The 26,939-nt window shown below is 41.1% G+C and overlaps 1 protein-coding gene across 8 annotated transcripts in view; it reads left to right on the forward strand.

Annotated features, from left to right (window-relative positions):
* Positions 1-26,939, forward strand: part of CASK (calcium/calmodulin dependent serine protein kinase) — a 349,106-nt gene that overhangs the window by 270,363 nt on the left and 51,804 nt on the right. For all 8 annotated transcript variants that reach the window (XM_087859504.1, XM_087859498.1, XM_087859502.1 and 5 more), the window contains exons 12-14: positions 10,377-10,454; positions 12,894-12,974; positions 23,380-23,568. In XM_087859504.1, coding sequence (XP_087715630.1) covers positions 10,377-10,454; positions 12,894-12,974; positions 23,380-23,568 — 348 coding nt within the window. The remainder of the gene's footprint in view (positions 1-10,376; positions 10,455-12,893; positions 12,975-23,379; positions 23,569-26,939) is intronic.

The raw sequence follows: 26,939 nt of genomic DNA on the forward strand, positions 1-26,939 counted from the left end.
GATAGATACTCCTATAACAGGAAAAACCCAATTCTCAAAACTAAAGCTGTCCAATAGTAGGGAATCCAACCTTTGTTCGATACCCCGGGCAGTTGCTCTGCGTGGGCTCCAAGTTAGCTCCTGTGTTCTACATCTTTGTGAAAGGAATGTGTGATTTTCACTGGAAGTATGATTAACTACAGGAGTCTGTCCAGTTCCCGTATTTGTTCAGATGAATTACTTCTTCAAACAGGGACTGGAATTTACTCTGAAATACCGAGAGTAATGAATCAGCTTGTGCTTGGTCCCAGTGTTGCCCACTGAGTGCCACTGTCTTTTTATGGCACCACAATCCACTTTACCAGAAGGCAGAGGAATGTTCAAAAAGCCATCAAAGTGCAACAAGCACTGATTCTTCTTCATCCTGTTCTCAAGGAAGGGAGGAGTTTTACCGCAGAAAGGAATGTGATAAGCTCACTTGAAGAATATTTGGTGGGGTTGGCTTGCAGCATTCATAAACCAAGAACATAGCTGCTTTCTTCTCTTTGTGACCTAACATTCTCTCATTAAAACCTCTTCTGCCAAACTGTTCTGTTCTCTTATAACTTGCCACAATAGAAATTCATTTTTGCTACAGCTACTCGTACAAATGCTTGGTGTTTACCCGTGCAAAGTGAAAGTCCTATCAGAAGTCAGAAATTATTGTATGACCTCAGGGATTTCATAGTATTATATGACACACCTGATGTAAATGTTTTCTTTTAAAACAGCAAATAATAAGATATTCATTTAGTTAAATATCATTTAAGTATTTTAGATGCTTCAGAAGAGCACATTAAGAAATGAGGCTTCTGGGGCGCCTGGGTGGCTCAGTTGGTGAAGCGTCTGTCTTCGGCTCAGGTCATGATCCCGGGATTCTGGGATCGAGCCCCACATCAGGCTCCCTGCTCCGCCGAGAGTCTGCTTCTCCCTCTGCCCCTTCCCCCTGCTCATGTTCTCGCTGTCTTGCTCTCTCTCAAATAAATTAATTAAAATCTTTTAAAAATAAATTTAGAAATTTTTTTTAAAAAGAAATGAAGCTTCAACACTTTGTTAATGTTAGTGTTTTAATGGAAAAGAAATTCATATCCTACTGAAATTTCTCACAAGTGGGCAGACACTTGGATCTGGTAGTAAAAAGTCCCCTCTTTCAGAAGAGGCTTGAGTGAAAGCAAAATAAAGCCGCCTACATCATCTAAGTAGTGTTTTTTCCCTATGTTTTCTTTTGCTTGCTCAAGAAAAAGCATTATGATTTGTTTCTTACCAGGCTCAATTTTAGAGTTAATTCCCGACTGAAAAGGGCCGACAGAACAGTCATGTTAGGTCATCTGAGGCCACTGCTTGAGTTTCTCAGAAAGAGCTGCCAACTGCCCAGAATCTGCGACAGTGGCCTATATTGTTAGGCCACCAAAGGGATGAACTAGGAGGTCAAGCAAGTCTTAATTTGTTGGTTTCAAAAATAAATCCCCATAAGTGCAATGTTCTAATGGGCTTAAAACAAAAGCAGCTCTGTATACAGACAGCTAATACCTAAACCAAACGAGGGCCTCCGTTGGGGTACTTTCACTGTCAAAATCCAAAGTATTTTTGCATCCTTCTCAAGAACTCTTGAACTGGCCGAGATGAACCGATTGTTCAGTTTCCTTTTTGCTGTCAGATGAAAACTTTCATAATTGATTTAGTTACAGTAGCATATTACTAAGCCAGCTGGGCCCCTTCTTAAGACTTCAGGTCAGGGGGCGCCTGGGTGGCACAGCGGTTAAGCGTCTGCCTTCGGCTCAGGGCGTGATCCCGGGGTTCTGGGATCGAGCCCCACATCAGGCTCCTCCGCTATGAGCCTGCTTCTTCCTCTCCCACTCCCCCTGCTTGTGTTCCCTCTCTCGCTGGCTGTCTCTATCGCTGTCGAATAAATAAAAATAAAATCTTAAAAAAAAAAAGACTTCAGGTAAGGATATATACCCCATCATGATTTTCTAAAGCTTGATTTAAGCTAGCATTTCACTACTATACCATTAGGCTAAATTTTTCCTGGGACATCTAACTCAAGGGCTCCCGGGACCATTCTTATTGGGCAGGAAATACAATATACAGTCCATCAGATACCCACTTCTAACTTTATCCCAAGTAACTTGGGCCATAGTAGTGGTAGGCAGCCCTGAACCTTTCTCCAGGGCAAATCTAAATTCCAGGGTGGGACTCTTGCTACTTTCTTACAGTCAGTCACTAGATTTGTGGATTCGACTTTTTTTTTTAGATGAGAAACAAGTTTAGTTTAAAATTGATAAAATTTAGCTATTTACATGTTTTCTGACCTTTTGGAGGGAAAGTTAGCACAAAATACAAATTGTGAAGGGTAGTGTGCAAATGAAAGTATATTCTTTAAACGGATGGAGTGTATTATCTCCATGCAGATGGAGGGTCGTCTGTGTGACTAATCTTTGAGTGCTTCCTTCAACTATTTTTTAGAAAATTAAATTGATTTTTAGAAGTTTTACAGAATATTAATCTTTAAGAAAAATCATTTTTAGTGCTGAGAGGAAAGATATTTTTTTAATCCCAAAGAAGAAAAATGCCCTGGGTGATTTTAATTTCTTTTTGTAGATCATAATATCTCGATGCATAATCAGTCTTAGATTTGTGAGCAAGACAGGTTATAGTTCTTTGCAAAGTTTCATTGTAGCTTCTTAAATTTTTGAAAATCCCGTTTTAAATTTTGTAGTGTGTTTCTTTCCCACTTACATTTCCCATCACCCAGTCTCTAGACCACTATTAAATATACTGCTCTTCTCCTACTTTGGACTGTGTCATGTTAATGATGCCAGAGATCTTTGAAAGCGCATTTTCCTATTTCTAACCTGAAGACGGCAAGTTGATGTATAAACTTGAGCAGGAAAAGTAGATTTTTAGATCTCAGAAGATTTTCTTCAATCTCTGACTTCGTAAAATCAGCTCCAGTGCAGTAGTAGTTGAATATTAGTTATATTACATTTTCATAGTAAATCGCCTTTCCCTCGCAATGTGCCAGATTTCAAATGTATTTTTAAAAAATTACTGTTGGATATCAATAGCTGACCCGCTAGGTTCACTGAAAAGAAGTGACACTGAAACTTGTTTCTAATCACCGAGCTTTTTCACAGACAACTCAGAAGCTGTAAAGAATGTTCTAAATAAGATACTCTGTTTCCAGAGCAAGTCATTTCGATTCATTCCATCATTGTTCATAAACTTGGGAACACTGTTCTTATCTGCCGTACTAGGATCACAGACACATTTCATTACATACTTTGCAGCTAAATATTTGACTCTTGAAAACTTGAATTGCTTTCCAGGAGGGAGCTCCTTCAGTCACTTTGAAGTAAGTGGCAAGAGGGTGCTTGCTAATGAACTTCAATGAAGTTCCCTGCGACTCTACAAACCCATTCCTTATTTGGCCCATATCTGAAGTCTAATTGCAAAAGTTATAATCTTATCTCAACCAATACACTTTCTCATCGTGAGATTTGGTTTTCTCTGTGCTAAAGTTAGTGGGACATATAACCCAGTGGTAGTAACTTTATAGTTCTCTGCCAACCATTCCATTTTAAATGTTGATCTTGCTAAATGCTGCATATAAACTGGGAGCAAAACAAAGCCTTCCATCTGAGGACTAGAAACCAGAAGAGCATGAGATATGATGGAGTATGGTTTAAAAAAAGCAAAAAGACTTGATTTACTGTGTTGAATGTGAAGAAAAAGTGACATCTTAACTGATTTCATCTTTAGGTTTGGAAGTACAATCTCAGTAGAGTTGAATTTAATATTACCACCAACTTTAGTCTGCTCTGTTTAAAATAGCCCATCTCAAATATAGAATTGTGGCCTCCTAACAGAACTGTGCTTATATTTCTTAGGACAGAAAGATTAAGCGTGTCCATATAGCTGTGTGTGGTCATATCTGACCCAGTGCCAGAGACTAGCAGAGAGCGGCCTGAGACAGTGTGAAACAGTCTGTTCCCCTTGCAGCTGTTCACATTTCCTCGTTTTGCTCTGTGTGTGTGTGTGTGTGTGTGTGTGTGTGTGTGAGAGAGAGAGAGAGAGAGAGAATACAAAGTGCTGAAGTTGGGGAACCTTAACTTCATTGGAAAGAGAGAACAGTAACATTCGTTCTTGTTTTCTCTCTAGGGATTTTTTTTTTCTAAAGATTTTATTGAGAGAGAGCGAGAGCATGAAGGGGGAGGGGCAGAGTGACAGGGAGAAGCAGGCTCCCCGCTGAGCAGCGATTCCCAGGACCTGGGATCATGACCTGAGCCGAGGGCAAATGCTTAACCAACTGAGCCACCCAGACGAGCCTCTATAGGGATAATTTACTAATATTCTTCCCTCCCTCAACCTCATCTTCTACACCTCAGCTTTACAAATACACTCGATGTCTTCAAACTGAGGGTTACCGAAAGGGAGGTGGGCAGGGGGATGGGTTAAATAGGTGATGGGATTGAGGCAGGCATTCGTGATGGGCTCTGGGTGATGTATGGAAGTGTTGAATCACTATATGGTACACCTGAAACTAACACCGTATGTTAACCGGAAGTAAAAACTTAAGAGGCACCTGGGTGGCTCAGTTTGTTAAGCAACTGAGTCTTGATTTCCGCTCAGGTCATAATCTCAGGGTCATGAGATTGAGTGACACATCAGGCTATGGAGCCTGCCTAAGATTCTCTATCTCCCTCTCTACCTCCTCCCCCCCAACACCAAACTCATGCTCACTCTCTCTCTCTCAAAAAAAAAAGGAAAAAGGAAAAAAGTCCAAAAACAAATACACGTGATATCTTCACATTGCAGGAGAGCAAATAGCAGAAGGAAATACATTTTGCCATTTCAATCCACCATGAAATTTAGCTTCTTGAGCAGGGGTTGACAAACTACGGTGCTCAGGCCAAACCCAGCCAGCCACCTATTTTTGTAAATAAAGTTTTATTGGAACACAGCCATGTCCATTCGTTTACAGATTGTTAATGGCTGCCTTTGCATACACAGCAAGGCCGAGCGGCTGACACAGTCCTTACTGCCACAAAGCCTGAGATATTTACCATCTGGCCAGGAAATGAATAGAATTCTAGCATTCCTTAACAGGGCAAGGCTTGTAGTTGATTGGCTAATATCTTTCAAGTCATATTTCATATATTTTTTCCTACAACCTGTAAGTAGCATTGTCTGTAGTTCTTTCCTTCAAATATTTGCTGAAGGTGTCTCCCTGGCAGAAGACTTTGTGTATTCCTGAAATCTGGTGTGAGAGAAAGGATGGCGCATCAGGAGTTCATGGTCTAGTCCCTGCTGCTCTGGCTGCAGAACCCTGAGCACGACACTTCACCTCACTGGACCTCAGCTTTCTCCTTAAAAAAGTGGAGGAGCTGAACCATGTTGGTCCTCTTCTACCTTGAAAATTTGATGAAGTAAGTCAGCCTGGAAACACACTCCAAAAAAGAAATATGGTCAAAATAGATTTAATTTTGAGGGAAAGTTTTTAGCTATGCAAGAAGGACCAAAGATAATGATATCTGGTTCCTAAAGAAACAAGCTAAGAAAGAAGTATTCCCAGTCTGTTTATTTTTATGTCACTCTGAAATTTTTTTAAAATATCTATTTCTAGTTCCTCTGCACCAACTCAAATGCGTCTTTATTTTTTAAAGAAACATGTATTAAACATCTCCTGTGTACTCAGCCCCATGTGAGGTGCTGTTATTGAATGTCAACTCAAGAGTCTGGTCATGGGAAAGAGAAAGCAGCCCTTAAACAGCATGTTCCATAATCCTGTCCCTCAGGCAGCCAGGGCCCTCTTGGCTGTCAACACGCTTGATGTGGCAGTCATCAGATGTTGGCTTTGTCCTGGGTTCTGCATCATCAGTGGACTCTGGAGCTGGCCTCAGCAGCACCCTCTCAGCTCCTACACCCAGGTGTTACCCCACAGCTACTTACTTCTGGGTCCCTTTGCTCCGTGCAGGCAGCCCTCTTGGACAGGGCTCCATCAAGATGGCTGCAGCCAGATCACACTCTGAGGCAGCTCCTTGACTCATGGGAAACACACACAAACACTACAAGTGTGGGTTGCCCTACGCTGGCCTCCCCCTACTGGCAAGGGCTGCCCCAGGTGGCCTCCGGCCAAGAAAGAGGCAGACATCAGTATGTTTTCACTTGGGACCACAGACACCACCTGTCAAGCTGCCCCAAGGACACTCAGCTCCAACCCGGTGCACCCGAGGCGGGCTTCAAAAGTCACTGCAACCTGGCAAGCATCCTTCCAGAGAATGAGCTAACGAGCTCTTGTTACTGGCACCTCCAGTTTCTCTGCGCGGTTCTCTTGGAGCACCCGCCACCCTTCCCTGGGCATGAGGAAGAAGGCAACTCTCCCTGTCTTCCTCCCCAGGAGGAAGGAAGGGGAGATCAAATGCTTGCTCTCCTTGTCCTGTGACTCCTACAGACGCCAGACTTCTGCCTCTGTAGGCAGAGTAGGGCATGAGGGTGAGTGCAGAAGGACCATTTTGGCTGCCTTTCAGGAAGCCCTAGACGGATGGTCTGGCAGCTCTCTAGCAGGCTTGGTGCTACTTACTTCCTATTGGCCTTAGCTCTGGGCTCCAGCTAAAGGTCCAAGACAACAGGGAAAGTCCCAAATCACATCATTCTAGATAGTCTTTATACATGCTGCAGCTTTCCTTTGTTCTCAAAACCCAGCCACATCTCACTCGCCCCCGTGCCTTTACAAAACCACCTAGACTTGAACTTCGAATCCATAAGAATGAGAAGTTGAAAAGCTGCATATTTTCTGACTACTGTTTTAAAACACTAATGTTACATTGCATTAAAGCGTTCCTCCATGGAGGATTTTTTTATTTACCTGCTTTGCCACATTTCTGAAATAGTTTGTATTTGTTGTGGGTATCGCTAAAATATTTTGAGTCCCAAAGGCAAAAAACTCAGTCGCAGAAATTGAAGAGGGAAATGAAAGGTGGCCTGTTATGCATGCACATCCAGATAGTCTCCAACTTGGGGCTCACTCAGCTGAGATCCCTTCCAGTTGACAGCACTGGAGGGACCAGACTACTTTCAGGTTCTCAAAGGGATCCAGCTGGCATAGGTTTCTGGGCCTTTAGCTCTTTGGAATTTGGGCATTCTTTGAGGACAAGAACTGTCCTCCTTTTCATTTTCATAACCCCAGTAAGTAGAACTGCACTGCCTAGTACATAGTAGGAGCTCAGTTAATGGATGGATGGATGGATGGATGAGTCCATAAGGGCTCACTTCTGATGGTGACAAAGTGAGCCCCTTCCCTCCCTGCCCCTTCCTGCCATGATTCTTACTTGCCCTTCTGCTTCATGAGCCGGCAGTTGAGATTCACCATATATTCTTAGCTATCCATTGTGTCCAGCCTGCCTGGACTGTTCCAGTCCCAGGCTCTCCTAGGAGCTGGAGGGGCAGAGCCCAGTGCCCCCACCTCAGACAGAAGACCCCTTCTTTTAAGTCCTTCCCACTGCTTCTGCCTTGATTGGAAGCACCCAACCTCTCCCTCATCCCACCACTATTTCCCCTACACTTTGGGTGAATATGTGATGAACTGGATCAGGCCAGACCAAAGAAGCAGAAGAAAATTTGCTCTGAGCACTTTTTTGGGAGCAGGGCCCTGAAAATGTTGACACTGAAGGCATCTGTATGCCACGTGTAAAGTGGCTGTAAGGCTAGAACAGTGGTTCTCGCTTTACTACTCTGTGCCTCAGTATCCTCATCTGTAAAGTGGGAATAATAAGGGTATTGCCCTAATAGGGTTGTCTGAGGTTAAACAAGGGAATATATATTAAGAATTTTCACTAATAACTAGCATCTAGTAAGTATTCAATAAAAGTAGCAATTCTTATTGGTACAACTACTGTTACTCTCAGAAGTTAACATTTGCACGTAAGATTTCCAAATACCTAAGGAGTTTATTACAGTACAAATTTCTGGACCTCCTTTGCAAATTCTGATTCAGTAGGTCTGGAGTGGGGCCCAGGAATCTCTCTGTTTAACAATTCCAGCTGGAGCTGCCACAGGTTCTCAAGAAACCACACTGACATAAGACCTAGGGAATTTTTCAACTTCTGATTCCTTACTTTTGGTGGGTTGTTGTTTTTTTCTTCTATTTTATATTGCATATGTACAGTATTTCATTTATCTCTGAAGGCTAGTCTGGGAACCTAACACTATATATAACATTATTTCTATGGGAAAATCCATTCCCTGGTTCCAAATTTCAAAAGGTACAGTCTTTAGAGATAGAAGCCATTCAGAGGATGAAGACTCCCCGTGTGCACTCTACAGGGATTTGGGTGAATTTTGTGAGCCAGCCACATATCTCTAGTTCCCTGTTAATACAGTTGATCTCTGAACAACGCAGAGGTTAGGGGGGCCAACCCCTGCATAATCAAAAATCCACATCTAACTTTGGCTCCCCCAAAAATTTAATATCCCACTGTTGACCTTAAAGCCTTAGCAATAACATAGTCAGTTAACACATATTTTGTATATGTATTATATACTGAATTCTTACCATTAAGTAAGCTAGAGAAAAGAAAATGTTATTAAGAAAATCATAAGAGGGGCACCTGGCTGGCTCAGTCAGTAGAGCATGTGACTCTTGATCTTGGGGTCATGGTTTGAGCCCCACATTGGGCATAGAGCTTACTTTTTAAAGTAAATAAGGAAAAAGCCCCCTTCTTATTTCCAGAGGAGAAGGAACGTGGGGAAATAGAAAACTTGTCAAGAGACTCCTTGCACTTAACAAACTGGCAAATAGATAAATAGCTTTCTATAAAATTGTAATACATACCACGGATCTACTGATGAGGGTACAGGGAGATACATACTCAGTGCCGATGAGATTGTAATTGGGGCAGCCTTTAAAAAAAACATAAGGAAGATGGGCGCCAGGGTGACTCAGTGGGTTAAGTGCCTTCGGCTCGGGTCGTGATCTCAGAGTCCTGGGACTGAGCCCTGCATTGGGCTCCCTGCTCAGCAGGGAGTCTGCTGCTCCCTCTCCCTCTCCCTCTATGCGCTCTCTCTCTCTCTCTCTCTCAAATAAAATCTTTTTAAAAGTCATAAGAAAAAATACATTCAGAGTACTTTACTGTGTTTATTGGGGAAAAATCTCCACAATAAGTAAACCCATGCAGTTCAGATCCATGCTGTTCAAGGGTCAACTGTATAATATTTTAAACAGCACTTTACTAGTCTACTTACACTGTGCATTTAACCTCTGATTTAGTAGTACTTTCTCAAGGCCCTTGTTTAAAAATGGTCACTGCTCTATCTTCACATTGTTCTCATTGGGCATCTTTGTAATTAATTTATGTATTTCTCATAAGGCGTTTTTATGTGTGGTGTGGCCCAAACAAGTCATAAGGCTTTATCATGCGTCAGTATAAACAAATCTAACTGTAACCTGAAGGATGTATATAGTCAGTATTTGACCTGTACACTAGCATTGTGGTACATGGGAGAAAGAAAAAAAGAACTAAACAAAAACCAACCCAAAAAAAACCCCACCTGTTTTAGAGAAGTTAGGAAATAGACATGGCAGAGTAGCCAAAATCCATTTAAACTTTTCACTTTTCAAAGCAGACTGTCAAATGAGCCATTTCGTTTGAGGTAGAAATTAATATCTTAATTGCATTTCCACCCTACACAGATTTTTCCTTAAAGAATTAAGTTGCCTTCAGAAAGTCAAATTTTGATTCAGTTAGATTTATGGCGTTTTTGAAATATATTTAGATTCTTTTCAGTATCTTCTCATGCTCTGTGAATTTGCAAATGCACAAGGAAAAAGTTCATGTCCTTGATTTCCTGCTGAAGGATGCCAGCACTGTTACTGTTAATAAATAGCCCTAGTAAAACAAGCATAAACCTTTTGTGAGAACATTCCTTCCTAGAAGGAGTTGGATTTGCCCTTTCCCAAGATTTAGATTTCGGTGAAAATTCTTTCAGACGTGTCTTGGCCAGAAAGCATTCTTTCATTTTGCTCTGTATCCATGTTAGTTGAATGTCGCTTCTACGAGAGGCAACAAAATATTGCAGTTCTGAAATAGTGATCGATTTTAAATGAGAAAGGAAGCTGCCACATTGACAGGATCTTGGACCGTCTATTTGAAGATGATTTTCTAAAACGATACGTGTAAGACTCCTCTTGCAACAAGTTTTACTGAATGAGTAAGAGATTATTAATGGGAGGAGACCACTGAAATCAGCAGCCAGCATTTGTCAGAGGAAGATATTGTTTAGTGAAATAATAAATATGCAGCTCTGAACTTTGAGCAAAGAATTATGAGTGTTGATCGGATTTTCTTCTTTGCTTTTAGCTGTATGACAAAATTAACACAAAGTCTTCACCACAAATCAGGAATCCTCCGAGTGATGCAGTACAGAGAGCCAAAGAGGTAAGTGACATATTTTGTAAATGTATCTGGGAGTCTTATTTGCTACCTTTATGGAAAACATTGCTGCTGCACAGTAAGAGGTGGTTCCTGGGAGTCACGGTTGGACCATTACAGTCAGATTTAGTATTTCTAAGTTTATCGCTGAACATTTTACATACAGGAAAGAAAGAAAAGCCTCAGGGACAACAATGCCTCGATTTCTAGTTCTGGTTCTGCTATGTAACCCTGAACATGTTAATATAACAATTGTACTTCTCTTTTTTTTTTAAATAAGTTATTTTACTGCGCTTGGTTGAAAATAGGCTATGAAAATTTGAGTTGCTTTTTTTAAGGCAGTAGTGTTTAGAAGTTAAATATCTATAGCAATTAAATATACTGGAGTTCAGAGAGAAGTCGTTTTTATAAACCGTCGGCTAGTATACATGGCTGTACCTGTTACCAAAACTTTTTTTTAACTTTTTTTTTTAATGTATTTTTTTAAAGTAATCTCTAACACCTAACGGGGGGCTTGAACTCACAAGCCCGAGATCAAGAATCACAGGCTCTGCTGACTGAGTCAGCCGGGGGCCCCAACTTTTTTATTATAGAAATATGATATTGCAAAAAGTTTGGATAAGTAAAAATCCATCCATAATCACAGCACCCTAACACAGTAATTTTCATTTCTGCACATATACTTCCAATCACTACCACTTGCATATAAATTTTATTTTTTATTTTTTTGCATATAAATTTCATGTTGCTGCAATCAGAATGTATCTTTTTCTTACCTGACGTTATATAATCATTTTTCCAATGTTTATATTTGGTCTTCATAAATATGAATTCTAATGAGGGCATAAATCTTCTTTGTTATTACTAAATTATAATGAATTAGCAACTCCTCCGTTGTTAGACACATAGTTTTTGGGTTTGTTATTTTTTTTCACTTTTTGGTGTTATAAAAGTCTGAATGCAAATTAACATTTACTTTAAAAACAGTTTTTATACAGTGAGACTACTAAGTGAAAAGAGTATGAAAGACAGAATCCCTTCCCTACCAGATTTTAAACACCACGCCTGCACTAGAGAGCATCTTGTTGAGAAATAAGACCAAGGGTGCTGCTGGGCCTGCCCATGCAGTCAAGGGCACCAGCCAGGAGAGCTTCTCTCTGGCTTAGGGGATGACACCTCGCTGTTTAAAATTAGACTGTGAGAGTAGCAGGGGACCAGAGAAAACACATAGTTTCATCCTTTCATTTCACTGGTAGAGACACTCAAAGCAAAAAATACACCGAGGAGAATTTGCTTATCTTCATTACACAATATGAATTAATAGCATAACCAGCACTTGCTGAGGGTTCCTTTAGATAAGAAAGAAACCCTGTAGTGTTTGTTTGGTCTTTTTCCTTCTTCCCTGAGGAGGTGATTGAGTAGCGCTTAGATGCCTGTGAAATCTAAGCCTTGAAGGTCATCTAAGTGACCCCTTAATGCTCCTTCTTGCCCCAGTATTAAGATTCTCCAAGATGAGGCAAGAGGTTCCTCTGGGTGGATGACTTGCGTGCCCCTGACACGCAGTCCTGCTGAAGCCGACTCTGATTGGCTCAACTCTAGGAACGGAGCGCGATGTGTGTAACTGCTCTGTGAGTCCAGCCATCTACGGTTAGAACCGCAGCAGTATGTTTACTCGGGGGTGGGGGGGGGAAGAGCAACGAGGCGTTCCCCGGGTCTCCTGTCACATAGTCAAATTTTAAATGGAGAAACTTCAGCCTGATGGTAACGGATAACTTTTAGAGTGGAAAGAGAAGTTTTCAGTGGTTTTTAGTTTTGTTTTTTTTTTTGGTTTTTTGTATTAACTATTCTCTTGGATTCCCTGGCAGTTAATACTAGGAACTATTGGCAGAGGCATAGTTTCCTCTATGTGAGGAGATATGTATGGAGAATAACAACGACTCTGCCAGACTGCAGGAAAATGACTTAAGTGTTTCTTTTCTTTAAATGGTTTTTTATGTGAGCCTGTGCCATTTTAATCTTTCTGAAAGGAACCGACTGTTTTGTTAATATTTAAAAAGCTGCTATTAACTTATAATACACATTCATTTTGATAGTGAGTTTGGGAAAAGATTTGTAGAGATATTTTCCCATTAAGTTAATTCAGTTACTTACACCTGTAGTAAATATGTATTGTGGACGTATCATTTTGTTTTGTATTTTTCAATAACGTTTCAGGTTATAGTTGGGTAATATATTCAGAGAAATTATAGCAATTTGTTTTATTTTTTATTGCCATCAATAGAGTTCTTTTATATTGATAACATTTAATAAAGTGATGAATTTTTTCCAAAGTAATTGTTTTGCCTGCTGTAAAAAATCTGTTCATAATTTTTAATTTAAAAGAATTCTCTATTTTCTAAAGCTGGCATCCTGCTTATACTATTATACATCTTGCTTATTTTTTAGGTATTGGAGGAAATTTCATGTTACCCTGAGAACAATGATGCAAAAGAACTAAAGCGTATTTTAACACAACCTCATTTCATGGTAAGTACCAATGAAACTTCTATAGAACTAAAACCTCACTTTCAAAAGAAGGTTTTAATAATCCTCATGAAACGTGGCCATCTTTATCAGATACGTCATTACTCATATAATAATTAGACTGTTAAGATTACAGTACCAGGTAATACCAAATACATCAAGATCCTTTTTGTTTACTTTGTGTCATAGTCTTAAAGATGCTTTTCCTAAGGTCGCTCTTCAAGGACTGTGTGGTCATCACACAAGGGATTTGCTTCCTGCTAGGATAGTTCTTAAGTCACTAGAACTGTGTATGGTACTTAAACCACAGAGAACTCAAACTGGAGACAGTTTTCACTAAAAAAGAATTCTCGGGGTTATGAGATGGAACCCTGTGTCAGACTCCATGCTAAATAGGGAGTCTGCTCAAGATTCTCTCTCTCCCCCTCCACCCCACTCATGCGTGCGCGCTCTCTCTCTCTCTCAATAAATAAATAAAATCTTAAAAAAAAAGAAGAAGAAGAGAGATTGGAAGAGGCCAGACCCAGTTAGGTCTTCCAGGCTATGGTAAGGAGTCCGGATTTTCTCCTGATTGCAGCAGGGCAACACTGAGTGACTACAAGCAGGAAAATATGATCAGATCTGCGCTTGAGAGATCCTTGGGGCTGATGTGCAGAGAATGGATTCTGGTGGGGATGAGAATTAAAAGAGGGAGGCCAATTCGAAGGCTGTTGTGATAGGTGGTAGAGGCTTGGAAAAGGATGGGGCTGGTCTAAAATGGGCAGGCTGGGATTCAACACTGGAGATGGCTGAACACGACAGGACTTGCTGGTGGCTGGGATGTGAGGGAGTGTGGCTAACCCCATTTTACAGTTCAGAGAGGAAACTGCCCTAGAAAGGTAACAAGGCTTGCTAGAGGTCACTCACCTAGTAAGTGGCCTCGCTGGGGTTCAAAACCCAGATCTCGCAGGCTCCAAAGCCCATGCTCTTAAACGTTGGTTGACCTGTAATGAGGGTCCAGTTTCCTATAAACTTAACTTGAGCTCACTGGCCATTTCCAAATAAGCATATGTTTAGATAATATCCCATGTGGAAAATATGCTTCTGAGCTATATATACTATGTTAAATAAACTTTTAAGTGCTGGAGCTTTTATCTTATAAGCATTTTGAAGTCATGGTTTCAATATCCTGGTGTTTTTAAAGAAATATTAATAGCTTAAAGGGAAATATTGTAATGCTTATGTTTTTATTATACTGAGGTTTGAGAGTTATTCTTAGCATAGTTATCATTTCGCACTTACTCAACTAGTTGGCTTTTTCCTTGCTTTCTGATCATTAAAACATGAGGGTTTAACATTGAATTACCTGACACTTAAAAATACAGATACTTGTGAATATTTATAGTAATTAAAGAATAAAAGGGAATAGATTTACATTATGTTTTAAAGTCTATATTCTATCTTTAGAGGTCATGATAAAAAATACTATCACACTAATCCCTTTTTCAGTTATTCCATTTGAAAGACTTTTTTACAAAAGAATTAATAGATCCTTTGCTTATTGCAGTTGTAAAATATAAAACATTAAGGCTAAAGACAAATATTAATAAAATAGAAAGTTAACAAAGTTAATGCTTTTTTTTTTTCTTTAAGAAAATAGGATCTAGCCTGGCTGACTCAGTCACTAGAGCATGCAGCTCTTTATCTCGGGGTCATGAGTTCAAGCCCCACACTGGGCATAGAGCCTACTTAATTTAAAAAAAAAAAAAAAGGAAGGAAAGAAAGAAAGATCTAGAACAGAAGATTTTAAAAGCAAATTTGTATCCTACGTTCTCAAAAAACAAGATGGTTAAAATCACCTTAGGTTATCATGATATTTTTATTATTTAGTGGTCTATTGTATGATTTATAATTAAGCCAGAGGAGCCACTTCTCAAGCATAAAATTCATATTTTTCCTGTTCATGTTAAAGTAATTAGATACTTTTTTCACCATAGTCTAAAGTTGTTAGTCATCTTGTCCATGTCCTTACTAGAGTACAAAAAGTGAAAGTATTTTTCCTATTACACAATTCTTATGTAATTAAAACTAACAGCTATTTCAGCTTAGTAACAATTGCTCAATTATACGTCAACATATTTAAGAAAAGTATTCAAACTTAGATTTTCCTTTTTTTTGTTCTGCATATTCTTTTTCTTTTTTTTAGATTTATTGATTTTAGAGAGCATGCACATGCATGTGCTAGCAGGGGGGAGGGGCAGAGGAGGAGGGAGAGAGAGAATGAATACTCAAGCAGATTCCCCACGGAGCTGAGCATGGAGCTGTTGAGGGGCTCCATCTCGTGACCCTGACATCATGACCTGAGCTGAAATCAAGACTCAGACACTTAATCAGCTGAGCCACCCAGGCACCACTTATATACTCTTTTTCACTGGCTTCTTTAAACAATCTATAAGTAGCCCTTTTTGTTTCTGTTTGCGTATACGTTCGAACTTTGGGGGTAAGTTTTATTTTGTGATAGCAGTCTTTACAGTGGCAAATCGTGGTTAGCATTAAGAATTACCTAATTTGGGGGCACCTGGGTGGCACAGCGGTTAAAGCGTCTGCCTTCGGCTCAGGGCGTGATCCCGGCGTTCCGGGATCGGGCCCCACATCAGGCTCCTCCGCTATGAGCCTGCTTCTTCCTCTCCCACTCCCACTGCTTGTGTTCCCTCTCTCGCTGGCTGTCTCTATCTCTGTCAAATAAATAAATAAAATATTAAAAAAAAAAAAGAATTACCTAATTTGGAGGAGGGGAGTTAAGATGGCAGAGGAGTAGGGGACCCCTTTTTCAGCCGGTCCCCTGAGTCGAGCTGGATAGGTACCAGACCAGCCTGAACATCCACGGAATCAGCCTGAGATGCAGGAAGATACATCTGGATCTCTACAAATGAACATCTCCAGCGCTGAGTATTGAGGTACGAAGCGGGGAGCCATGAAGCCAGCACAGATATCGGAACATAAACGGAAGGGGGAAGGAGCCGCCGCATTCGGGCACCGGGAAGTGGTAGCCACCTGATGGGGGAGCGGGCGGACTCGTGGACCGGCACCCACAAGAGAACAGACTGAGAACGTGAGCCAGGGAACGTGCCACCAGACTTCTCACGGAACTCCGGTGTGCTCACTGGAACCAGACTGAGACCGGGAGCTCCAGGAGTGCACAGGGGCGGCTGGCGGTGTTAGAAACACAAAGGACAGAGACGCACCGGCCCTGGAAGTGAGGGCTGGGACGCCGGGTGTGGGGCGCACATCCCGGGACGCTGCAGGGTTGAGCAGCACCAACAGAAACAGAGTTAAAGTGGCCAGAACATCAGTGGAGAATGGTCCGCGATCCCTATGTTCTGAGACAGAGGCTGAGATTCAGCCACTGCTGCTCTGACTCTCAGAAGAGGCACAGCAAACCACCAAGGAAAGCTGCCAGAGAACAAAAGCCTGGAAATACCGGCTCACAGTGTGCCCATCGCCATCCCCCCTCACAGGGGACACAGAGACTCTACCCAAACAGGGTTGCCTGAGTATTGGCGCAGCAGGCCCCTCCCCCAGAAGGCAGGCTGAAAAATCAAGAAGCCCACATCCCTAAGATCCCTATAAAACAAGGGCGCACGGCCTGGGTCCCGGTCAATTATATGGGCTCTGGACAACCCCGCAACCTCTCCTCATCAGAATGACGAGAAGGAGAAATCCCCCCCAGCAAAGAAAAGACAATGAGTCTGTGGCCTCTGCCACAGAACTAATGGATATGGATATAACCAAATTATCAGAAATGGAATTCAGAGTAACAATGGTCAAGATGATGTGTAGACTTGAAAAAAGTATTAACGAAAATGTTAATGAGAATATAGAATCTCTAAGGGTGGAAATGAGAGCGAATCTGGCAGAAATTAAAAATTCTATGAGCCAAATGCAGTCAAAACTAGAGGCTCTGACGGCCACGGTGAATGAGGCAGAAGAACGTATCAGTGAATTGGAGGATGGTTAGTAGAAGAGAAAGCTAGAATAGAATCTGGACTCAAAAAAATCCATGCTCAGGAATGTAGGTTACGGGAGATTACTGACTCAATGAAACGTTCCAATGTCAGAATCATCAGCATCCCTGAGGGGGTGGAGAAAAACAGAGGTCTAGAAGAGATATCTGAACAAATTGTAGCTGAAAACTTCCCTAATCTAGCAAGGGAAACAAATATTTGTGTCCAAGAGGCAGAGAGGACCCCTCCCAAGCTCAACCACGACAAACCTACACCGCATCACGTCATAGTGCAATTCGCAAATATTAGATCCAAGGATACAGTATTGAAAGCGGCCAGGGCAAAGAAATTTCTCACGTACCATGGCAAAGGTATCAGAATTATGTCAGACCTGTCTACACAGACCTGGAATGAGAGAAACGGTTGGGGGGGGGCATTTTTTAAGCTCTTTCAGAGAAACACATGCAGCCAAGGATCCTTCATCCAGCAAGGCTGTCATTCAGAATTGATGGAGAGATAAAGACCTTCCAGAATCGCCAGTCATTGACCAATTTCATAACCACAAAACCAGCCCTACAGGAGATATTAAGGGGGGTTCTATAAAAGTAAAAAGGCCCCAAGAGTGATACAGAACAGAAAGTCACAATCTATAGAAACAAAGACTTTACTGGCAACATGGCATCATTAAAATCATCTCTCTCAATAATCAGTCTCAATGTAAATGGCGTAAATGCTCCCATAAGATGCCACAGGGTTGCAGATTGGATAAAAAGACATGACCCATCCATTTGCTGTCTACAAGAGACTCATTTTGAACCTAAAGATACATCCAGACTGAGAGTAAAGGGATGGAATACCATCTTTCATGCCAATGGACCTCAAAAGAAAGCTGGGGTAGCAATTCTCATATCAGACAGATTGGATTTTAAACTAAAGACTATAGTTAGAGACACAGAAGGGCACTACATTATTCTTAAAGGATGTATCCAACAAGTGGATATGACAGTTATAAATATCTATGCCCCCAACAGGGGAGCAGCAAGATACACAAGCCAACTCTTAACCACAATAAAGAGACATATAGATAAAAATACGCTAATAGTAGGGCACCTCAACACTCCACTATCAGCAATAGACAGATCACCTAAGCAAGAAATCAGCAAAGAAACAAGAGCTTTGAATGCCATACTCAACGAGTTGGACCTCATAGATATATATAGAACACTACACCCCAGAACCAAAGAATACTCATTCTATTCTAATGCCTATGGAACATTCTCAAGAACAGACCATGTTCTGGGTCACAAAACAGGCCTCAACCGATACCAAAAGATTGAAATTATCCCCTGCATATTCTCAGACCACAACGCTCTGAAATTGGAACTCAACCACAAGGAAAAATTTGGAAGAAACTCAAACACTTGGAGACTAAGAACCATCCTGCTCAGGAATGACTCGATAAACCAGGAAATCAAAAATCAATTTAAACAATTTATGGAGACCAACGAGAATGAAAACACAACGGTCCAAAACCTATGGGATACTGCAAAGGCAGTCCTAAGGGGGAAATACATAGCCATCCAAGCCTCACTCAAAAGAATAGAAAAATCTAAAATGCAGTTTTTATATTCTCACCTCAAGAAGCTGGAACAGCAACAGAGGGACAGGCCTAATCCACGCACGAGGAAGCAGTTGACCAAGATTAGAGCAGAGATCAATGAATTAGAAACCAGGAGTACAGTAGAGCAAATCAACAGAACTAGAAGCTGGTTCTTTGAGAGAATTAATAAAATTGACGGACCACTGGCAAGACTTATCCAAAAGAATAGAGAAAGGACCCAAATTAATAAAATTATGAATGAAAAAGGAGAGGTCACAACCAACACCAATGAAATTGGAAGGATTATTAGAAGCTTTTATCAACAGCTTTATGCCAATAAATTAAGCAATCTGGAAGAGATGGAGGCCTTCCTGGAAACCTATAAACTACCAAGACTGAAACAGGAAGAAATTGATTTTTTAAACAGGCCAATTGATTATGATTGTGAGGCCAATATTACCTTGATCCCCAAACCAGGCAAAGACCCCATCAAAAAGAATTACAGACCGATTTCCCTAATGAATATGGACGCCAAAATCCTCAACAAGATATCCTGGCTAATAGAATCCAACAGTACGTTAAAAGGATTATCCATCATGACCAAGTGGGATTCATCCCTGGGATGCAAAGGTGGTTCAACATTCGCAAATCTATCAGTGTCTTAGATTTTATCCAGAAAGAAAAATTCAAAAATCATATGATTCTCTCAATAGATGCAGAAAAAGCATTTGACAAAATACAGCATCCTTTCCTGATTAAAACCCTTCAGAGTGTAGGGATAGAGGGTATATTCCTCAATCTCATAAAAGCCATCTATGAAAAGCCTACAGCAAATATTATTCTCAATGGGGAAATGCTGGAAGCCTTTCCCTTAAGATCAGGAACACGACAAGGATGCCCACTCTCGCCACTATTATTCAACATAGTACTAGAAGTCCTTGCAACAGCAATCAGACAACAAAAAGGGATAAAAGGTATCCAAATCGGCAAAGAATAAGTCAAAATGTCTCTCTTTGCAGATGACATGATACTCTATATGGAAAACCCAAAAGAATCCACTCCCAAACTATTAGAAGTTAGAGAGCAATTCAGTAATGTGGCGGGATACAAAATCAGTGCTCAGAAATCAGTTGCATTTCTATACACGAATAATGAGACTGAAGAAAGAGAAATTAGGGAATTCATCCCATTTACAATAGCACCAAGAACCATACGTTACCTTGGAATTTACTTAACCAGAGACGTAAAGGACCTATATTCTAGAAACTATAAATTACTCTTGAAAGACATTGAGGAAGACACAAAAAGATGGAAAAATATTCCATGCTCATGGATCGGAAGAATTAACATAGTTAAAATGTCCATGCTACCCAGAGCAATCTACACTTTCAACGCTATCCCGATCAAAATACCGATGACATTTTTCAAGGAACTGGAACAAATAGTCCTTAAATTTGTGTGGAACCAGAAAAGGCCCCGAATCGCCAAGGAACTGTTGAAAAGGAAAAACAAAGCTGGGGGCATCACTGTGCTGGATTTCGAGCTGTACTACAAAGCTGTGATCACAAAGACAGCATGGTACTGGCCTAAAAACAGACACATAGACCAATGGAACAGAATAGAGAACCCAGAAATGGACCCTCGGCTCTTTGGGCAACTAATCTTTGATAAAGCAGGAAAAAACATCCAGTGGAAAAAAGACAGTCTCTTCAATAAATGGTGCTGGGAAAATTGGACAGCTACATGCAAAAGAATGAAACTTGACCACTCTCTCACAGCATACACAAAGATAAACTCCAAATGGATGAAAGACCTCGAAGTGAGACAGGAATCCATCAAAATCCTAGAGGAGAACATAGGCAGCAACCTCTATGACATTGGCCAAAACAACCTTTTTCATGACACATCTCCAAAGGCAAGAGAAACAAAAGATAAAATGAACTTGTGGGACTTCATCAAGATAAAAACCTTCTGCACAGCCAAGGAAACAGTCAAAAAAACTAAGAGGCAGCCCACGGAATGGGAGAATATATTTGCAAATGATGCTACAGATAACAGACTGGTATCCAAGATCTACAAAGAACTTCTCAAACTCAATACGCGAGAATCAAACAAATCATAAAATGGGCAGAAGATATGAACAGACACTTTTCCAATGATGACATACAAATGGCTAACAGACACATGAAGAAATGTTCAAAATCATTAGCCATCAGGGAAATTCAAATCAAAACCACACTAAGATACCACCTTACGCCAGTTGGAATGGCAAAAATTGACAAGGCAAGAAACAACAATTGCTGGAGAGGATGTGGAGAAAGGGGATCCCTCCTACATTGTTGGTGGGAATGCAAGTTGGTACAGCCACTCTGGAAAACAGTGTGGAGGTCCCTTAAAAATGGAGCTATCCTATGACCCAGCCATTTGCACTACTGGGTATTTACCCCAAAGATACAGACGTAGTGAAGAGAAGGGCCATATGCACCCCAATGTTCATAGCAGCGTTGTCCACAATAGCTAAATCGTGGAAGGAACCGAGATGCCCTTCGACAGATGACTGGATTAAGAAGTTGTGGTCCATATATACAATGGAATATTACTCAGCTATCAGAAAGAATGAGTTCTCAACATTTGCTGCAACATGGACAGCACTGGAGGAGATAATGCTAAGTGAAATACGTCAAGCAGAGAAAGACAATTATATGATTTCTCTCATCTATGGAACATAAGAACTAGGAAGATCGATAGGGGAAGAAAGGGATAAAGAAAGGGGGGGTAATCAGAAGGGGGAATGAAGCATGAGAGACTATGGACTCTGAGAAACAAACTGAGAGCCTCAGAGGGGAGGGGAGTGGGGGTTTGGGATAGACTGGTGATGGGTAGTAAGGAGGGCACATATTGCATGGTGCACTGGGTGTTATACGCAACTCATAAATCATCGAACTTTACATCAGAAACCAGGGATGTACTGTATGGTGACTAACATAATATAATAAAAAAACATTAAAATAAAAAAAAAAAGAATGACCTAATTTGGTGACATAATTTGAACTTTTTTCTATTAATGTTCTGTTTGGGTATTATTTTGTGATTGTTGGGACTTATCCTTCCTTATAAATAATACACTAAATACAAATGTTTGCTTACATAATTTAAAACGGTGAGTAGAACTCATTTGCAAAAAGCAGCATAAACACTTTCCCCAACCCATGTAACACATTCTCCTGATGAAAGCTTGGTTTCTGCTTGCCAGGCTCTATAGCCTCCAGTTACACAAAGCCTGTTTTTGAAAATTCCCTCATTATGGAAGCTACATCTGTGGTTGGTATGATGAACCTAATATTAGCCGATGAAGTTTTTCCGTTTGTCTATTATTGATTCTTGCTTTCTGCCCTAAATATTAGTCTCTTAAGTGGCCCAATTAACCCAAGAAAAGAGGGATTTACTCACAGAGCACAACCAGCACACTTGGGCCTGGGGGACCAGTGCAGAGTACAGTCAGGGCGGGGGTCAAGAAGCCAAGGTCCCCAGGGCTTTCGTGGAGCCCTGCTCTCAAGCGGTGCACTGCTCAGTACCCCCTCATCCACACCTCAGTGTCGACCAGCCCGCTGCGATCTTGAAACTAGCTGCCATTTTCATCAGAAACCCAAACGCGGATCCTGCTTCAAGCACACGCTCTACTGATGACAGATCAACACTGCCTTCTTTATTATTCAACTGCGTTGTTACCTTTTATTTTTGCCTCATATGCATGCCTTTAAAATTAAAAGAGCCAAGTCATGACTTTAACAGACTTTTTCAATCAAGGAACTTAATTTGAGATGCTAAGGGTTATACTTTTAAAGTAATTTTAATTGCATTTCATTATCTCCAGATATTTCATTACTGTGCAGATCACAGATTAAAATAGACCTGAGTTTGTAATTAGCCCACATGAAAACAGAATCTGTACAAAGCTCCAAACATACAGATATTCGGCCGCTAAATTCTCTCTGAAGTAGAAATGTTCAAATATTCGTGGTTATTAAAAACTTTTTTCTGATGAACCAATAAGTACAGTAAGTGGAAGAATATCCTTGTTTAGGGAAACCAGGGATCTTGATTATTCAGTTTCACCAAGATGACATATGCAGTTTCTTTGTTCCCAGGCTGTGCAAAAACATTCATAATAATACATGTTAACTTATTTTTCATTTGGGCAAGTGCTCCAAAAAATAAAAATAACAAAAACATTACATAGATTTAGACTTTGAGCTCCATATCATATGTGATATTTTGGAAAATTACATTTTTTTCAGGCACACTGGTGTGTGTTTTCATTTCTTTTACTAAGTCATATGTTACAAATTATCTTCATCCTTTGGGTTATATAAAAGAGTCCTTCGTTAATACCATCCAGAAAGATATTTGCTCAAAACTCCAATTATTGCATTGTTTCTTTTTAAAAATGTGTCCCAGGGGCGCCTGGGTGGCTCAGTCATTAAGCATCTGCCTTCGGCTCAGGGTGTGATCCCAGAGTCCTGGGATCGAACCCAGCATCAGGCTCCTCCGCTGGGAGCCTGCTTCTTCCTCTCCCACTCCCCCTGCTTGTGTTCCCTCTCTCGCAGGCTGTCTCTCTGTCAAATAAATAAATAAAATCTTTAAAAAATAAAATAAAATAAAAATGTGTCCCATTGTAAGCCCTAGCCCAAATTTGCCACCTCTATTTACAGATGATTCTTTCTAAGTTGTTTGAAATTGCATTATGTCTGCCTTTATTTGAAATAACACATTTCTGCTGGAATAGTGTTGTTATTAATATTTTACTTTCTTCATAAACTACCAGGCCTTACTTCAGACTCACGATGTAGTGGCACATGAAGTTTACAGCGATGAAGCATTGAGGGTCACACCTCCTCCCACCTCTCCCTATTTAAATGGTGATTCTCCAGAAAGCGCCAACGGAGATATGGATATGGAGAATGTGACCAGAGTCCGCCTGGTCCAGTTCCAGAAGAACACAGATGAGCCCATGGTAAGTTTTCTAGACTCTAAAGTCCCAGCCTGAACCAGGGCACCCAACTTCAGCCTACGCTACTAGGAGGTGGGGAGGGAAGGAGGGCATGGGCAGTGTTAAAGCGGTCCGTTTCCAGTTCCTCCACCACCTCCTCCCAATCCGCACCCAGGATTGTCCCACCCGACGCTGTGCCTGAGGCCTCCTCCCACCTCTTCTTTCACAAATGCTCTGCAACGTCACCAAAAAAGGACCTACCTGGTACAGTCCTCCAGGAAAAACCTCTGGGGCAGAATTTGAAACACCGCTATTGAAAAAGCGAATGTCTAATGACATTGTGAAAAACATCCTCTTATAAGATCTTTTGCCTTCAACAAAATCAGAGGAAGACTAATTTGGAAGGCATTCCAAGAACTGAGCAATGTGGCTAACATATAACATTCCTTCCATTCACATCTACCTATTTAATATGAATTCATTTTCTCGGGGTGTAGGAACAACATCCGCATAAAACTGATGCTGAACCCACCTCATTCTCACAGAATCCTCATAGATGGGGAAGACCGAGGAAGGGCTTCTTGGTGTTAACCGAGCAAAGTGGGGTGTGGGGCATGGGGCGGGAGGGCAGAGTGGAGACCATCCAGGCCAACCAAGTGGCACGTGCAGAAGCCCACTAGTCAGAAAGGCTCTTCGCATAGCTTCAGAATGGAAAGAAGGCACCACGGCTGCTGCGGTGTAGAAAATGGTGCCTGGCGGAAGGGGACACAACGAGTGTTGAAAGAAACAAGCATTCTATTCATCATCTCAAAGACAATGGGAGGCTCTTGAAGAGTTTCAAGCAGCAGGAGAAGATCAGATTTGCATTTTAGAAAGATGCCCTCCAGAGACTGGATTAGAGGAGGATGAGAGAGATTGTAGGGAGACCAGCGAGGAGGTTCTTGCCTCAGGACAAGGGAAAGCAGATGGAACTGGGAGCTAGAGGCCTGGATACCAAATGGAAAGAAGTGAACAGATTAAACAAAAAAGTAAATAGACCTGGATAATACATTGACAGTGGGACTGAGGGAGAAACAGTTACCAAGGATGTCCCTTAAGCTTTAGATTTTCACAACCAGATGGACAGTGATGCTACCCATTGAGATAAAGACTATTAGAAAAGTTCCATGTTTTGGGGAGGAATCCTATCTTTAGGGGGGTAAAAAAAAAAAAACATTCAAACTTACGCATTCATATCTTTCCCTCAGAGCATAGAAAAGGGGTATTGGGGTACAGAAAAACAAATTCCCTACTTAAGAAATTTGCCCAGTTGCTTTCCAGATTAAAGGGAGAGCTACAGAGCAGTGATTCTCTGACTGCGATTTCCAGAGAGCCCTCAACTCTAGATGTTTCCAGTTATAATTCTCATGTGCTGATCTCTGCCACTTTTACCATATTAGCCCAGCACTTGCAGCAGGCAGGGGGCATGTGGATCACTTCACCCCTTTTTGGTGCCATCCAAACAACCCTTTGGCTTAAGAGCACAGGCGGCAGCAGCCTTTGGGTGCCTTGGGCAAATTACTTCAAGTCTGCTCATACTTTGCTTAGCAATTATTGCCAGAAGCATACTTGACTAAATGACGCCAAGATCCCACCCGGCTCTGAAAGCCTCATATCCATTTATTCATCTTATATATTCATTCACTCATTTAGCAAATGTTTGTTAAGTGCCTACTATGTGCAAATCACTGTGTTGGAAGCCAGTGCTGTAGTGGCAGGTAAGACACAGCCCCCTCCCAGAGCTCACTTTCCCCACGGCTGCTGACAGCAAATAAGTAAATACGGAGTTGAGCACAGTTTGTTAAACTAGAACGGTCATGATAGAGCGATAAGGCAAGAAGAAGCAGTGACGTTCAGCCAAGCAAAACAGGAAAGCTGGAAGGGGACACGAGGAGGGCCAGAAGTGTCCTGTGAACATCATACTCTAAAGCAGCCCAACAACATCTGATCTTTTGTATGGAGGCTCACCACCTCAACCCCATAGACTGAGTGAAAGCGTGTCCCTGACTTACTTTTTGCAGAAAGCATAAAATGGCCCTGAGTCTCCCCTAAAAGTCTCCTTAAAGAAGCCCTTCTCTGTTCCGTCTTTGATCCTACTGAAAGTGTATATTTTCCCTTTGACTGGTTGCCATAAAAATGGGAGTTATTTGATGTAAAATAGATACTTTCAGTAATGGAATACAGTTCTCTGTTAAAACATTTAATACAGCTTCATTTGCTTGGTTAGTTGTCTTACTAAAAGCATTATATTACTGTGCAGGATACGCCTATTTGATCTCTTTTGCATTTTGGACCTTCTCTAATGTGTCCAACTATGTTAGATCTACCCTACAAGATACACTCCCATTACACCCTTGTTTTCCCATATGCAACTTCACCCTGAAATTACTCTCAGTCGATTGAGATTCCCTTAGTTGCAAGTGATAAAGACCAAACTTGAACTAGCTTGGACAAAAGGGGAAAGGCTTCTGTAAACAAGGAAAGGCCAGGAGTCTACCCCAAGCTGGGGGTAGGTTCATGAGTAGGCACCCAGCCCAAGCTGGACCAGTCCCTTCCCTGGAATTTGGGAACCTGGGAACAGAGAGAACGTGAGTCAGTTCCTCTCAGCAAAGAAATGTTTGGGGCAGACAAAATAATAACTGTTGTTAACTCTAGTTGGTTTGAGGTGAATTTCCCCCTAGTCATGAGAGACCCTGTCTGTCTCATCACTATTGTCTATTCACTAATGAACAGTCTGATTCATTATGAGCCTAGCAGAGTGCCTGCCCACATGACAGGATCGCGGTAATGTTGGTTGAATGAATACATTAATTTATTAATTTCAGGGATCAGACCCCCATCATACTATCATTTCCCTTATGAAATTAGATTTGAGTTACACATTAATTTATAGCATTTCTCCAGGAACACCTCTCTTGGTAACTGTATGTGCTGATTGAATATACAAGTTGGAAATGAAACTGGAACATTACAGTTGAACGTTGGGACTAGAAATATTTTGATATACCAGTTTTTCACATCGCTTGCCTACCACTTCTAAGAACTGCAAAATAGGAACCAAGCAAAGTTATATTTTGTGGAATTGTGCACAAAGTCCATATTATAAAGGCTCAAATATTTTCATGAAGCTTTCCAACAGAGTGTTATTCTCCAATGAAGAAGATAAGACAGTCCCCCTACCCTTAATCATCTCAAATTCAAGACCAGTTTTCACCAGGGGAACTTGTTAAAAATATAGATTTCTGGGCTCCATTCCAGATTTCCTGAATCTAAATCCAAAGAGTGAGTTTAAAAGACAGTATTATTTAAAAGGTCCCCATGTGATTTTTAGGATCAGCCAGGTCTAGCACAAAAAA

Source organism: Ursus americanus, chromosome X (genome assembly GCF_024610735.1).
Source record: "Ursus americanus isolate L20-20 chromosome X, mUrsAme1.1.p, whole genome shotgun sequence".
Taxonomy (NCBI): domain Eukaryota; kingdom Metazoa; phylum Chordata; class Mammalia; order Carnivora; family Ursidae; genus Ursus; species Ursus americanus.